Genomic DNA, 17,244 nt, shown 5'->3' with positions numbered 1-17,244 from the left:
TTACATTTCCACATGCAAGATAGGAAGGAAAAGCTCCCGTAGGCTTGCAAAACGATTGGGTGTTCTAATAGTAGCATCAGCTAGTCTGGCCTTCACCCTTCTTAAAATCCAAGTACATTTCACGCCTGGGGTGAGTGGGGATGGGCACCGTACCTTTGACATGACTTCTCCCGTCCTCCAGTAGCGGTACTACGATAGTGTTGTTCACATTCCCTGGTGATCTCACCGCTGTGTAGACCACGGGCACCGACTGCACCACGACTGGGATGCGATGTACGTGACTCATTTTGTTGGTCTGTAGGTTCATGGGGCTGGACGGGGGTACTGGGTGGATTATGTGCAAAAACTGCTGCCCTCCAACACCTGATGCCACGAGCGGGCCTGGCGTTAATACTGACGGTGCAGAAGAGGCTGAAGAGACGGACGTTATTACTGTGGGTGATGAAGCTGGCCGACTAGAGGATGTTGAAGTGGAAGAAGGAGACGATGCCGAGGCGGTGATGGACACAGGCGAAGACGAAGCAGCGATGGGGGATGACCGGGCCTTGTTTATCGACAAGTCCACTGGCTCAGTTTGTGTTTGGAAATGGTCTGTGGACAAGGAGTCTTCTTCTGGATCTGCCTTCATGCTGTTCAGCAAAAGGGGTACAGCTTCCATATCTGGGTAACTGTGAGAGTTTGGAGACTGTGGAAGGAAGGAAAGGGAAACAGGCCATTACCATCTAGGAGCCAAAAAACAACAACACTCGGATGATAACAGTGTGTATGTTTATTTTAAGCATCATCATTGAAATGAAGGGCAAGCAGGCAAGGAAAGGGCGGCTGCTTCAAAGAGGCCCAACGTCAGGTCCTGATAAAGGGTTCACTGGGGATCATGTCTGTCACTGCCTCTTTTTATTTTTTATTTTCAGCTTTTCTATTAAGGAGGTGCACTAGTGGCACTCTGAAATGAACATAAGGACATGGGAAGCTGCCTTAGACTGAGTCAAATCATTGATTCATCCAGCTCTACATTGGCTGGCAAAAGCTTTCCAGAGTTTCAGGCAGGGAACACTTGCAGCCCTCCCTGGGGAATCAACAAGAGACCCCCTGAGTACTCAGCGAGAGACTACAGCTACCCACCACTCTCATTTTCCCAGAATGCTTCTGAGCTGGGCTGAGTACCATTCTCTTGCTGCTCTAGTAATTTTTTTTTCTTCCTCTGGATCTGCCTTCAAGCTACAGTGGTGCCTCGCAAGACAAAAATAATCCGTTCTGAGAGTCCCTTCGTCTAGCAGTTTTTTCGTCTTGCGAAGCAAGCCCATTGACGGATTAGCAGATTAGCGCTATTAGCGGTTTATCGGCTTATCGGATCAGCTGATAAGCGGCTTAGCGGCTTAGAAAAAGGGGGGAGGGGGAAAAACCAGCAGGAACTCGCAAGACATTGTCGTCTTGCGAAGCAAGCCCATAGGAAATTCGTTTTGCGAAGCACCTCAATAACGGAAAACTCTTTCGTCTAGCGAGTTTTCCGTCTTGCGAGGCATTCGTCTTGCGGGGCACCACTGTATCGGGGTATGAAGGGTAACTATAGAAGTTACCCCCCCCCAAATGGGGTGCCTGTATTCGCTAATGCTGTCTCTGTTTAAAAGGAGGGTACCACAGTGGTGAGGGGGAGGGAACAGATGAAATATTAAATAATAATAATAATAATAATAATAATAATAATAATAATAATAATAATAATATATTTATACCCTGCCCATCTGGGAGGCTTCCAACAAAGATAAAAAAATACATTAAAACATCAGTCATTAAAAACCTCCCTAAAGAGGGCTGCCTTCAAATGTCTTCTAAACGTCAGATAGTTGTTTACCTAAGTCCCTTCTCACTGACTTTTGTTGTAATTGTACTGTTTAGCTTATTTGTTTAGTGAATAATAGTGCTTTATAGATTGTAACTGTTTTACTGATGATTTGATAATTATTCTATGATCTGTATTGTATTTGTGATGTTTTATTACGCTCCATTAAGTTATTGCTGTGTATTGTTTATAAGCTGCTTTGCGATTCATTTGAATGAAAAGGAGCATAGAAATATCATAAATCAGCCCTGTTTGCAAGTCGAAAACTGTTGCATTTCCATCTCTGAACTAGGTGAGCTCCATCTCACATATTCCACTGGTGGCACATGGGCACATCTGCCCGTAGCTTGTCACTAGTTTATTTCTCCACTCTGCTTGTTCTTCATTACAATAGAATCTCATTACAGCACAATGTCATTATCCAAACATTACCAGAAAGTTCTGAGGAACAATCATTCATGTGAATTAATAATATTTGAATATTTCAAATTAATTAAGCCATTGTGAACATCTTTGTCAACAACTTTTTTTTTTACAGAGGAGTCTCAGAACATCAGCAGAGATGTTTTCTTGTACCACCTCGCTGCAGATGTGAGCTGTTTTTAAGGTGAAGCTGTTTCTGTTGCTGCATTGCTAACACCCAACTCATATTTACTCAGAAGTCTCTTGTATCCTTCCTTACCCCCTATTTAAACAGTTGATTCATTTCACTTTTACCCATATCTGTACATCATGTTCCAAGCTGAATCACATCCTCATATTCAGTGGGAGGTCAGACTCCCTTCTCAACATTGCAGATGGTGAACGTCAACTCTAGTTGCAAGTGTTTCTGCAAGTTTGTAAGGCGTTCTGGGAGGAATTTGGGGCCAGATTTTCAGGAGCGATAAGCACATTAAGGCTGAAATCACAGCCCACATAAACCTCAAAGGTTTAGATTCTCTCCATAACCCAAGCCTACACAAAGCTCTAGAGATGATGTGAAGATAAACATGAGCTAGACTTCGAACCCCCAGCATTGTTGCCAAACATGAAATGAACAGAGCTTCCCCCAGTTGCAAATAACTGTGCGTCTAGACTAGAGACTGGGGATCATAGATTTTCAAGGGTTGTAGGTGGTATGATAAAAGCATCCTTGCCTGTGTGTGTATACACTTCCCATCTCATCACCATCTCATCATCATTTCTGATGAAATGGAATTGAGGGTTTACAGTGTGGTCGAATGATGCTCAATCTGGAGAACTCCAGATGCTGTTGGAGTCCTACTCCCATCAGCCCAATGTTCTGGGATGATGACAGCAGACTCCAACAGCATCTGGGAGCACCACGTTGGCTATCTTCTCCATCACAGTCTTCTCTTTGAAGGTGTCCTCTCTTTGAGGGCCATCTAGTCCAAGTCTGGTTTGCAGATAAGGAACCATAAAAAGTGGGACGTCTTGGAGTGGCCCAACAACATCTATTGGCACTTAGTCTGAGCAAGCACACAAGTCATCTGGTGTCTATAGTATTCTATGCATTAAATAGTTAAGGCATAGAAATTATTTCTAAATGTGTGTCTATACATATAATTTACCATACAGTGGTACCTCGGGTTAAGTACTTAATTCGTTCCGGAGGTCCGTACTTAACCTGAAACTGTTCTTAACCTGAAGCACCACATTAGCTAATGGGGCCTCCTGCTGCTGCCATGCCGCTGGAGCCTGATTTCTGTTCTTATCCTGAAGCAAAGTTCTTAACCTGAAGCACTATTTCTGGCTTAGTGTACTGTGTAACCTGAAGCATATGTAACCTGAAGTGTATGTAACCCGAGGTACCACTGTATACAAATTTGATGCAAAATGATGTCCTCCCCACTTTTTTGAGTGGGGAATGTTGCAAATCCTCTTTTTTGGCAATGGATAACTGGCCACAACATATAGGAGCACCCTAGCCTGAACTATTAAGGTCGCAATAGGGTCTGTAACATGTTTATGTCTTTGTTTTATGTCCTACAGCCTCTGTTCAGGCTGAGCAAGACTCAAGGCCTTGATTCCAACCTTAATTCAGAATCCAGATTCACTTTCTGGACACCCAACCCCCCTCCAAATCAATCCCATTATTCCATATAAATTATGATGGAGTGCTATTTTCACATCTTTAATTTGGGTAGCATGTACCTGCATCGCAAAACATGACATTGGGGTGTCTCTGCTTTCACTAAATAGTCCTATGAACAGAAATTAATTATAAGGCATATTTCCTGCCTTTTCTACCCTTCCAAATATTGCAAATTCTCAGAAGAAGAAGAAAAAAAAGGATCTGAATTTCATAAATTATCATTATTGGGTCAAAAATTAAGATGAGCAAATCAACTACAGTATATCTGTAACAAGACAGATTTAAGTGATCCTCCAGAGACAAAACTGCAGCTACTCCTCATGTTGACATATGCTTCTTATGCCCAAATTACTTTGCAGTGCAAATTAGTACTGTCAAGCCTGAATATATTACAAATTAAGGGGGAGAAATTTATACTTCCTTTTTTTTCCCCCACACAGAAAATAATATCTTTACTTTGAGTATACACATAATTGCATATTATAGACTTGAAATTTTAATGGGATAAAACCGAAAGCTGTGAAATGCAGCTGTTTTTATTGAAATGATTTAGTGTCTCATGAATTGGCTTCAATAAATCAAGTTCTTTATGACCCAATGAGATATGATATGATTATTTTCAAAGGAGAGCGGCGAGGAAAGGCGGAGAAAGCAAGCCTCACTTTGATACGATGCTATGGCTGCCTGCAGGCCTATTCACTCGATGCTTTCTGGGAATATCCACCTGCTTATGAGACTCTGGCGCTTGTGGGCCTCTCTAACTCCTCTGGAAAGATCGAGGGAGCCATGCTGTGATGCTTTTACACACCCTCCGACATTTCTCCAACGGAAATAGGGGTGTCCTATTCCATAATCATAGAATCACAGAATTGTAGGCTTAGAAGGTACCCTTAGGATCATCTAATCCAATCCCTGGCAAGGCAGAAATACAGTGGTACCTTGGGTTAAGAATTTAATTCATTCTGGAGGTCTGTTCTTAACCTGAAACTGTTCTTAACCTGAGACACCACTTTAGCTAATGGGGCCTCCTGCTGCCACTGCACCGCTGCCACGCGACTTCTGTTCTCATCCTGAAGCAAAGTTCTTAACCTGAGGTACTATTTCTGGGTTAGCGGAGTCTGTAGACTGAAGCATCTGTAACCCGGGGTACCACTGCATGCAGGGATAGAAAATGCAACTTTGACATTATCAGCACCATGCTCTAACCAACTGTGCTGCTTTTGCAAACCCTCCTTTTCTAATAATAATTTTATTATTTATACCCCACCCATCTGACTGGTTTGCCCAAATCACTCTGGGCAGCTTCCAACATATATAAAACCATAATAAAACATTAAAAAAACACTTCACAATACAAGGTTGCCATCAGATGTCTTCTAAAGGTTGTATAGTTACTTATCTCCTTGGCTCAGTGGAGGGTTGTTGTTGTTTGCATAACTCCATACCCTCCAACATTTCTCTGACGAAAATAGGGACATCCTAAGGAAAAGCGGGACATTCTGGGATCAGATCAGAAGCTGGGACAGCGTCCGTAAATCTGGTCCTGTCCCTGGAAAATAGGGATGCATGGAGGGTCAGCTTTTGCACAGTGCCTGAAGCAGAACAGCGAATGCCACCTCACCCAGTAAAGACTGGTGAGCAAGTTGCTCTGGCACCAGAGACAGAAGCTTGGCTTCCTGACTACAGCTTATTTGAGGGAAACGTGGTTTGCACAAAGCCAGCTTCAGGTTTGTTTCCTCGCCAGCACAGCAGCAGCATTTGGGAACTTCTGAATGTTGTCAACTAGACCAATACTCATTCACATGAAGAAGAAGAAGAAGAAGAAGAGTTTGGATTTGATATCCCGCTTTTCACTCCCCTTCAGGAGTCTCAAAGCGGCTAACATTCTCCTTTCCCTTCCTCCCCCACAACAAACACTCTGTGAGGTCAGTGGGGCTGAGAGACTTCAAAGAAGTGTGAGTCACCCAGCAGCTGCATGTGGAGGAGCGGGGAAGCGAACCCAGTTCACCAGATTACAAGACTACCACTCTTAACCACTACACCACACTGGCTCTGAAACTGTAGGCTAGCAGTAAAAGGACCCCAGTCTCGAGCAACCTTTGGCCTGATCCAGCACAGCTCTTATCTTAAATTCTTATTTAATCTGATTGACTGTGGCATACCACGTTATTTTGTTTACAGGCCTCCATGATGTCATTGTGTCACGTGTAGCATTGTGATACATCATGTGGGTAGATCACATTAAATGGAAGAAGAGGATAACATATCGGGGCATTTGGGATTGGGCGGCTTCTGTCAATTCATGATGTTTCAGTTTAATCGAGACACTTGAGGGGACTGGGATAATGAGGGCAAGGAAAAATGAGGACCATTGCTCTGTGCAGGAAGAACACCAACAAGGAGAACCAACAGCTGCCCAACAGGGGAGGTCTTTTGTGGTCCAAAACATCTCAAGGATGTCAGGTTGACAGAGGCACCCTTAACACAATATAGCAGCATTTTGGATGGTTTCATTGTCTAAAAACTAGGGCTGCAGTTTAGCCCTCATTCATCTTTTCTTAAAACCCTTATTTACCTTCCTCTTTTTAAAATCTGCTTCTGTTGACATCCAACAGACTCCTTTAAAGTCCTGGTTGGAACGGAAGTTTGTGGTTGATTTCAAAATGGCCCCAGAAAAATAGCATCATTAGTGGGTGTCACATTCCAAAAGCGTTGCATAATACAATAGCTGTTGGACAACTCATATTGGACAACTCATATTAAGATAAGGGAAAGTAAAACAGAAGCAAAAACAAACAATAAATCAATACTGCAAGATTTCACTATGAGAGTGCTAAGACAAATCACAAGAAAAATCCAGTTTGGAGCAGAATTAAGCCCCTGTTGTGAAATTTACTCTTGGCTTCCAACACACCCCCTCAGTCTTTTTTTTCCTTTTCTTTATTTTGCTGCACCCAGGAATATACAGAAAGAAATTTACAAGCACTTAAAAGGCTCATGGGGCAGAAGCATGACCCAAATTTGCATGAAATCTGCATATGGTCATTTATTTGTACAGTTGCCTCTTGGAAATTATGGGGTGAATGGCTGGGTTTCTCCAGCACTTCATTTTGCAGTATGCCCAGCCACCCTATAAAATATGGGTCGTCTCCAATGAAATTCTGCTGAGAGTAGACTCACTGAAAACAACTGGACCCAGGTTAAGTATGCCCATAAATCTCAGTGAGCGTATTCTAAGTAGAACTAACATTAGCTACGAGCCCCCCCAAAAAAAATAATTAAAAAAATGAGAGGAGGGGTCAGGAATCCTGGAACTACCACAAAAAGGCTGGGATACCCCCCTAACAATGCCTCTGCCTAGATAAATCAAAACTCATCTTGCACTCAATTTTGCCTTCAGAGTCTGTTACATGTGGAACCATAATCCACAAAACACTGTTGATGGGGCAAATATTGATGAAATACTCAAAGCAACACATTCAAAACTGCATCTTCAGTTCATTCCTGAAAAATGAATGATGGTCACAAAGGGACATGTTTGTCACTGCAAGACAAAACCAGTTATGCCCTGCATAAAAGCACTCGCTATAGGCTTTCAGAGACATGGAATATATCTTATGAAATGGACGTGAGGCATGCTGTGTGGTGTGTACATCAATGTGGCAACCACCCTATCAAAGGTTCCTCTTCGAAGAGGATCTTTAAGTTCACGTTAAGTTCAATCAGGCTCTCGCTTGGAAAGTTATGAGTGATGCTAGACTTTATTATTAATAGAAATCCTTCCCCGATTAGCCTTAACACAGAAATGGCCATAACTTCAAACCGTGATTCATAACTCCCAGGAACGAGGGTGTCTTTCAGAGTGTTTTCAGGAAGCTGTCAGGATGGATCCAAATGACAAGTGTGTGGAAATCTGCCCAGCCTGCAAATGCTACCCAACAAGAAGGCAATATTCTGTGCTGTCAGAAATGCAAAGCCTTGTGAAATATGAATAGCATCTTCACTGTCTACACAAAAGCTTCATAGCCAAACATACCATGAGAGGGAAACGGATTGTGAGACGTCTGAGAAGCAGTGCTTACTAATAACCTTTTATGTATACACAGATGAAGTACCTTTAAACCAGTTCACAACGAGATTAGCGGTGCACTCACAGGGCAGGGCTTTGGGGGCAGAGGTAAAGGGCCACACTCAGCAGAATGGATAAGGGGTCCCTGAATAATACCACATTTTGAAGGAAGAAGTAATTGTCATCTAAAGACAGCCCCACCCGCTACTCCCCATGATATTATTAAGTCCACAGCCTTTCTTGAGTTCCCGGATGTTCTTAACTACAACTCCCATCATCCTTGATGGGTAGGAATGATGGGAGTTGTAGTCCAACAACATCTGGGGACTCAAGGTTGAGAAAGGCTGGCCTAAAGTTACATGACTGCACCATCTCGCATTCTGCACATGGTGGGCTGTAAGCATGAGCCTCAAACATGCATAGGACCTTTCTGTGAACTGGGACATTTGCAAATACATTTGATCTGCAAAAAAGGGGAGATAGATTGCCTTGACAAGGCCTACTCAGACAGAAGTGTGCATGTATAGGCTGCCGCTCACACTAAACGGCCTATGAGAGAGCAGACCCAAATTAGAGAACTGGTTCCTTCACCTTGACACGTGCAGGATATGCAGGTCAGGGCTGTGTGTGAAGGTGTCCTTGGACGCTGTCTTATTTATAGCATTTTATACTCTGCTTTTTGACAGGACGGTCTCAGGACAGCTTACGTTTAAAAACCAAACCAAACCATAATCTACAGTAAGATGCAACAGAACAAAAACAAGCAACGCCAGGGAACGGGAAATCAAAACAGCAGAAAAAACACTCAGGCCAACATAACCCAGATAAAAAGGCAAGTGAAAAGGACCTCAAATTCCATTAAGGGTAGAAAAGAACAGGGTGGACTTCGCTTAGCTGCTAAAAGATAGCAAAGAAAGTACAAGGCAAATATGTTCCGAGGGGCTTCCATATTTTCAGTATCAGTACGGAAGATGTCCTTTCTCCAGTGTCATCCATATCACTTTCAAAGATGGGAGAAAGGCCTTTGAGGAAGCTATTAATTGGCAGGGAGCTTCATGCAGAAGGAATAGGATCATGAAGATGCTCCAGCCCACATTGTCGAGGGTGTTATAGACAAGACCAATGCTTTTAACTGAGCCTGGAACCATACCAGCAACTAGTGCAAATCTTTTAATAAAACTGTGATCCTGCCCATAGGGGCTGGGCCTAGTTAACAGCCCACTTGCAAGTCATGGTTTCCTTTCCCAAACGTTTTCCAAAACCGCCATGTACAACACACTACAATAACCTACCCTGGATGCTGCTGGAACATGGAGATTGGCAAACCATCTCTCTTCAAGGAGAGAAACACACAGTGGTACCTCAGGTTAAGTACTTACCGTATTTTTCGCACTATAGGACACACTTTTCCCCCTCCAAAAATGAAGGGGAAATGTGTGTGCATCCTATGGGGCGAATGCAGGCTTTCGCTGAAGCCTGGAGAGCCCCACCGCCAGCCCCACAAGCTCGGGGGACAGCGGGGAGGCGCAGCGCGCCATCCCGCTGTCTCCCGACGTGGTTTGGAGGCTGGCGGCGGGCGGCTTCCCCCTCCCCCAGCTGCGCAAGCTGCCAGAGCTGCCTGTTCTGGGGGCTGGGGTCGGCGGAAGCTCGGGCTTCCCCCGCCCCAGCCCCGAGCTGGGGGGGGGGATAATTTTTTTCCCTTTATTCCCCCCCCCCGATCTAGGTACGTCCTATGGGCCAGTGCGTCCTATAGGGCGAAAAATACGGTAATTCATTCTGGAGGTCTGTTCTTAACCTGAAACTGTTCTTAATCTGAGGTACCACTTTAGCTAATGGGGCCTCCCGCTGCCGCTGCACGATTTCTGTTCTCATCCTGAAGCAAAGTTCTTAACCCGAGGTAATATTTCTGGATTAGCGGAGTCTGTAACCTGAAACGTATGTAACCTGAAGCATATGTAACCCGAGGTACCACTGTATTTTGTGTGTGTGTGTGTGTTTAAAGAAGGAAAGTATTCCTTGCCACAGCCTGTGGTAACACCATCAGCAAGTAAGGAGGCAAAAGACCCCAGAAAGAAAAGCTTTCACTCAACTTATTTTACAGCAGAAAAATATATGAGCAGACACAAACAAATATAAACACACACACACACACGGTTCTGGTTATCTGTAACTCAGAATTAGAATGCACCAGTGAGTCAAAGAGGCCTTTAGCACAGTTTTCCAGAACGTCAGAAACAGACAGGTGGAAATACACAATTGGGGTTCCCAGGTATGCTTCTGTGTAAGAAGGCTGACAGAGGGATGCCAGGGGCTGAGTTTATCTGTACAGTGATTCTTTTAAACTTTAATTCTTTAAAGAGACCACACTTCCAAGAAAGCACCATGGGATCACAACCTTAAGGTGTTAAGTACACACAGAACAACAACCTGTGGAAGCCGAAGTGAAGTTACAAGGTACTGAGTCTTTGAACTACACCCATAACTGTCAATTCTGTTTGCATAGAAAATACCTAATGAAGTGTAAAGGCAAACCAACATGCAGCTTGGCCCCTTCAGGACAACAGGTTTCCATTCGACCTTGTTTGAGAAGTAATTTAAGACATCTATGCTAGAAACTGTGAACTTAAAAGCACACATGCAAACTGTGTTCCAGTTATGGAGGCTTTCTGGAAGTACGTCAACTCCTTTCCTCCACCTGAACCATCTTCGTACAGACAGTATTTATTTAAATCAACGAGGAATGAATAATCTCTTTTGCTTAACACCATTTCGCTTTTGGAAAAGTTAGTGAAGCAGCAAATGCATAACCAGGGGAACAGAAAAGTGATGACTCCGTGTTTGTCAGTCCAAAGGAGCAGAGTCCCTATTTTGAATGATGAGTCATTTCTTTTGATCCCCACTAAACAGCATGGGTGCGTTCAGTCTTCAGGGAAGCGGGGAAACACTTTTGCTGATGGCTAGATAACATCCACCCTTTTCTTGGAGGGTGGTGATGGAGACTGCCCTGGAAAATTGTTACACAGGCAGTACAGAGATGTTTCTGCTGCTGTGTTCACAGTGCCTAGTATGTCAGCCCAGGTCTTCAAGCAAACCTCAGTAAACTTTCACCTATAGCAGGATCAACAATTTCCCCGTGATAATCAAAATCTGCAACATACAGGAATCTAACCAGATAGGAATAGGTGCTTCTCATACAATCTAAGCTAATGTCTCTTGGATCACACATAATATTTTCTGTATAAGAACACCCAGTGCTTTTTTCCCAGGGGGTTGTTGTTAAGAACTGTGGCCCTTACTCTGTAACAACTTCATGGTGAGTACCGGCACCTGTTTTTCTAAGGGGGGGGGGGAGCACGGAGAACACCCTGCCTCAGATTACATAGCTCTGAATTTCTATGAACCCGGTCAGGTCCACTTCAGTGTGGTTTCAGGATTGCTTTTGGTGCAGAAATTGCCTTTCCCACCCTGATGGCATATTCTAAGAGATGAGGGAAGAGAGGACTCTAATGCCTTATTATCAGGTGGCCCTATAGGTGTTTCTGACATCACAGAATCTTAATTGTGATAAAAAAATAGGGAGTCAATTGATGATGTTTGAACAGTCCAGTATACCTGAAGGAGCATCTCCATCCCCATCATTCTACCCAGACACTGAGGTCCAGCACTGAGGGCCTTCTGGCAGTTCCCTCACTGCGAGAAGCAAAGCTACAGGGAACCAGGCAGAGGGCCTTCTCGGCAGTGGCACCTGCCCTGCAGAACGCCCTCCCACCAGATGTCAAAAGAGAAAAATAACTACCAGACTTTTAGAAGACATCTGAAGACAGCCCTGTTTAGGGAAGCTTTTAATGTCTGGACTACTGTATTTTAATATTTTGTTGGAAGCTGCCCAGAGTGGCTGGGGAAACCCAGCCAGATGAGCGGGGTATAAATAAATAAAAATAAAAATTATTATTGACCAGTGAGTCAACCCTTCATCTGCTTGATCAGGAGGAAGGAAGAGACACTTGTATCTCCTGAATGAGAAAGTTTGGAGGAAGGAAACAACAGAATATATTAAGAAACACGTTAGAGAGGGTAAAATTAGAGAAGACGGAACCTTAAAACACAGTTCTATGTAATTTGGGTTAGAAACATCTATGTTGGGTGAGCGACAAGTCACTAGTTTTGTTGAATTTGAATATACTGTATTTTTCGCTCTATAAGACGCACCAGAGCACAAGACGCACATAGTTTTTGGAGGAGGAAAACAAGGGGAAAAAAATATTCTGAATCTCAGAAGCCAGAACAGCAAGAGGGATCGCTGTGCAGTGAAAGCAGCAATCCCTCTTGCTGTTCTGGCTTCTGGGATAGCTGCGCAGCCTGCGTTCGCTCCATAAGACGCACACACATTTCCCCTTACTTTTTAGGAGGGAAAAAGTGAGTCTTATAGAGCAAAAAATACGGTAATTGTTGAGCAACAAATGTAATTTTCTATATGAAAAAAGAGTAAAAATATTACTGAGGAAGCGCTCCAGTTGAATGGGGTGTGCATTTGCGTGATCACAGTCTGTACTACCATGTCAAAAGAAAGAGTGCTGCTAAAGATAGAAGCTGCTCTTTATTCTGGGAATCCTCCTTGCTAGGAACACTCTATGATTATATAATAAAGTCAGCCCTGCTCCCTGTACATGCTAAACTGAGTCACAAATAATGTTGCAGCAGCAGCAGCAGCTCCACTGACATTTTAGCTTGACCTTTACATCTACGGCAATGTCAGCCCAGACATCCTACACACTTCCAAGATAGTTAATGGGTCATAACAGTTCTACTGATTTTGCATTATGCTTGCCGGGACCCAGAGGCCCTCCTTCAAGGTCAAGGGAATGTTTTCCCTCCACCACCTCAACAGACGAGCTCATATTTCATACACCTGCAGTGAATGGTAAATAAGCAAGTCGACTGAAGAATTCCCCTTTCAATCTACCTCGAATAAGGACGTGTTCAAGGTGGGCGGACACCAGCGTTTACTTCCTTCCACATCATCAAAATCGTCTCAAATTACTCCAATATGGGGCTCCTCTGGGGACAATACTGTGTGGTACATATTCACTGAACCCAGGTGGCATGACCGTGATAGGTCAGGTTTATAGCTCATTGCTTCAGATTTCCGAAGAACAATTAATTGCCCACACTTCCTCACCGGTTTAGCCACCTCTGTGGCTGAGGACATTCATCACTATTTGAAGGGCTGTTGTTTATGCATCTTTGCGGCTCTCATTAGTTTGCTCGGCTTCTTTAAAGAGAAACGACGCTGGTTAAATATGAACAAAGCGGCAGTAGTTATCAGTAGACTCCAGCCTAAAGGCCTGATGTTCAGTAAGTTTGTGGGCAGGCTTGGCTTAGGGTCTAGCATGCATAGACAGCTGCTGGGCTCTACCTCTCCCCACAGAGACCAATGAATTATATACCATCTTTGCTTGGCTTTGGGTACGTGAAACAGCAAATCATTTATAGCAGAGTGCAAATGCCTCAGTAGCTCCAATGTTCCAGCAGCCTTCAGCAACCATTATAGGGTAGGAAACACTGGCTGATAGCAGAAGCCTTTTAAAATACTTCTAGTTAATTAATTTATTGAAAGAACTGATACGGTGGCCTTTGGCGGAAGTATTTTTCAGGGCAGCTTAGAAATTAAATAGTAAAATACGAAGTAAAATGCATACCAAAACAGCCATCTGAATGAAGAGGGAGAGGCAGTAAAAAATAAAATAAAAATGAGGTTCTGGTACTCATATGTTGAGAAAAACGCCCTGGCTGCCAGCACAAAATGGCTGCAGTAGGCAGAAAGAAAGAGGTGTTGGTATTCTGTACCAGAGAATACTGTTGCTAAAAAAAAACCTCCTAATGTTTACTTCCTTACCCTAAGAAGGCAAAGAGGAAAGTATCAGTTTCTCAACACGCTCAATTACACTTGCCCAAGCAGCAACAGAAAAGCAAACATCTTCTGGATCCTGAACATGAGGGCAGTGGGGAGGCATGGTTGTGGCACACATAAGTGATAAGGGCCCAGCCCACATAGACCTTCAGCTAGTGCTTCACTACGTGGGAAGGCTTGTGTTCACCTCCCTTTTGCTTGCTTCTGCCTCTGCCAAGGGGAGCAAGCAGTCATGTTTGGCAGATAACACCTGCAATTCTGTTACTCAAGACCCATACAAACCTGGATGCATGCAAATTACGCTGGGGTAAAATTTAGGAGAAATCAAGATGTTGATGTCAATTAACAGGGTAGTTTGCATGCTGTGTTGCTTTGCCTTTTTTAACTTTTGAGTGAAATTATTTCAATGGCGTTCCTTTTGATCTTCGTGAAAAGTGGTGACAGGCATAAGTAAATACTGACTTGATAATGACTCCAGCTTAAAAAAGAATTTTTCGCATAGTTTCTATTTGCATTCTTTCTATTATTTATTTGCTCTTTTGCACACTTACACTCACTCGTCTCAGAGTATCACTGTAGCTGTAGGACTGGAGTGTGGAGCTTTTCTCACCCTGAGAGCCACAACTCCTTCTGGGCAAACTTCCGAGGCCAGAGCTTTCCAAACTGTGTGTCGCGAGACGCTAGCATGTGGGCTGCAGGGTGTAGGTGTGTTGCACAATAATAATAATAATAGTAATAAATTGTATTTATATCCCGCCCTCCCCAGCCGAAGCCGGGCTCAGGGCGGCTAACAACAATAAAACAGTAGAAAAGTACAGCACAATCTGTATCCGTATCTCTTATGAGGGTTCAGTTCAACCTCTGGTTTGCTAGAAAAACCGAATCACTACGCCGTGAAATGACCGCATGTCTAAAAAGCGTGTTGCCAGCACGAAACATTTCGAAAGCTCTGTTCTAGGCAGTGACAGGTGCTTTGATGGGAAGACACAAGATTTACCCACTCTGGAAGAATGGCAAATGAAGGTGATGGACTACATGGAATTGGCAGAAATGACTGGCAGAATCCGTGACCAGGGAGAAGAGTCGGTGGAAGAGGATTGGAAGAAATTTAAAGACTACTTGCAGAAATACTGTAAAATTAATGAATGTTAAAATGATGTTGGAATGGAAAATAAGTGGTATTGGCAAAAAGACTATTAAGAATATGCAAATATGGATTGACAATGGTTGAAAATACATAGTTATAATAGGTTAAGATACTGAGTAAAGATAAATGATAGAGGGTAAGGATTTGCTGAAAGGAATTTTAAATGGGAATACAAAAGGGGAGGTGTGAGGAAGTCAGGAATCAAGTAAATGAACTATAAGATATGAAATTCTGATTTTTCTTCTTTTTAAAACTGATTTTTACTTTTTGTGTGTTTTGTTTTTGGTATTTTTGTACCCTTCTTTTTTCTTTTTTCTACCATGGCTATTCTTTGTTTTTATCTTTTATGTTTAAATTTTGTAAACCTTTATTGTTTTTAAAGTTCTAATAAATATTATATATAAAAAGACAGGTGCTTTGATGGGATGGTGCCACTCCCATAACCTCCAGTAGATCACCCTGCTGCAGCTTACCTAGAGGGAGAGGGTGGCAAGGTTGGTGGGGTGCACATAAACCTTGCCAACCTCCCCCCATCTCCTCTACCTCCCAGTAAGAAGCAGTGCAGGAAACAGGTCGGGTGAGCAGCAGCCCCACTCCCACCACCAGCTATGACTACCCAGGGCCCTGGGTCAGTGGAGGATGCAGCCAGAGGCAAAAGTAGGCAGAGCAATGAAAGGAAATTTTACTTGGTGTGCAGTAGACTACTTTCTCCATGCGCACACATGTGTCCTCCATCCAGGCAAGGAAGAGACATGATCAGATTCCAAGGTCACATTCCAAGGCAGGCAGCTAAAGAGTACAGCTCAGGAGTGTGTGTGTGTGTGTGTCCTCAGGGGCCAGACAGAGAGGCTGCACTTGGCCCCCATGCCAGAGGTTCGCCACCCCTGCTGCAACAGCTAGAAACTTACCCTTATGAGCCTGCAACTGGATGAGGCCTGCTCTGTGGGTCTGGTTCCTCGTGGCAGCTCAGGAACTCAGAAAATCTATGTGATGCCATGCTTGTTAGTTATCTGTTTGGTGATTCGCTCCGATGGAAATTTTATCATTATATTTTAGGATTGTTTTGTGCTGCAACACACTTAGACAGCAACGTCACTGGGTGGTTATTTATAAAATAGAGCAGGCAAGTGAATAAATTTAATAGAAATAGAAAAGTCTCTGGAAGCCAACTTCTGGAGCTAGCACCAAGATTCTGCACTTTGTCTGGGCCCCTGTGAAAGAACGGGAGATGTGCAGCATTTAAATATCTCACGGTAAATTTGGGCAATGCAGTGGTATCTTGGTTCTTGAATTTAATCCATTCCGGGAGTCCATTCAACTCCCAAAACACTTCGAAAACCAAGGCACGGCTTCTGATTGGCTGCAGGAGATTCCTGCACTCAACTGGAAGCCGTGGAGGCCACGTCGGACATTTGGCTTCTCAAAAACATTCACAAACTGCAACACTCACTTCTGCGATTGTGGTGTTCAGGTTTCTGATTTGTTTGGGAGCCAAGCCATTTGAATACCAAGGTACAAGAGACTGGTCCCTGGCATATCTAGTATATTAAGTTGGAACATGGTGTTGTGAAACCTCTGCTGGAAGCTGCAGGAAAAGATGTCAGATGCTGTATTGGCTCTGCACATGTTCCTTTTAACCCGCCCCCTCCTCCTTTTGGTATGTAAAGCAGATGTACAGCCGGTTACGCTATTTTGTCTCTGTCACCTCTGGAGAACTATTGAAGCTTATCAGCTGTATTTATGTTGTTGTTGGCTGAAGAATGCACTGGCTTCCCTGTCATATCATTCCTTTGTAAAGCAATCGTGTCAGCTTTTAAATTAGAATAAAGCCTCCACTACAAGCACTGTTTTTTATTTTATAATGTATCTGTTTATCAAATGTAAATACATGCGCTCGCTCTCAAAAGTGCTGCATAATGCTTCCTAGAATTTCTATCATAAAATATGCAAGTATTCCGTTCTGCAGACAACTCCTTAAATAACATCACTTCCTGAAGGAATAACATAAATAACCAATATTCTAGTGCTAGGACTTCCTTGTTTGATAAAAAAGACAGTTACAATTTGTGATTTACTGTAATGATGCACGAGACTTTCCTTTACACCTATAAACATTGCCCTCTCCAGATACATTCCTATAGAAAATGCAACTGGGATTTAATAGATACGAGGGATAAATCTC

General features: G+C 43.3%; 1 protein-coding gene across 3 annotated transcripts in view; it reads right to left on the bottom strand.

Moving 5' to 3' along the window:
* Positions 1 to 17,244, bottom strand: part of KLF12 (KLF transcription factor 12) — a 243,577-nt gene that overhangs the window by 99,618 nt on the left and 126,715 nt on the right. For all 3 annotated transcript variants that reach the window (XM_082221431.1, XM_082221433.1, XM_082221432.1), the window contains exon 3: positions 154 to 685. In XM_082221431.1, the coding sequence (XP_082077557.1) occupies positions 154 to 685 (532 nt within the window). The remainder of the gene's footprint in view (positions 1 to 153; positions 686 to 17,244) is intronic.

Source organism: Podarcis vaucheri (genome assembly GCF_965113315.1).
Source record: "Podarcis vaucheri genome assembly, chromosome: 4".
Classification (NCBI taxonomy): Eukaryota; Metazoa; Chordata; class Lepidosauria; order Squamata; family Lacertidae; genus Podarcis; species Podarcis vaucheri.
The sequence above is the reverse complement of the archived record's forward strand: the minus strand, read 5'-3'. Positions and strand labels throughout refer to the sequence as shown.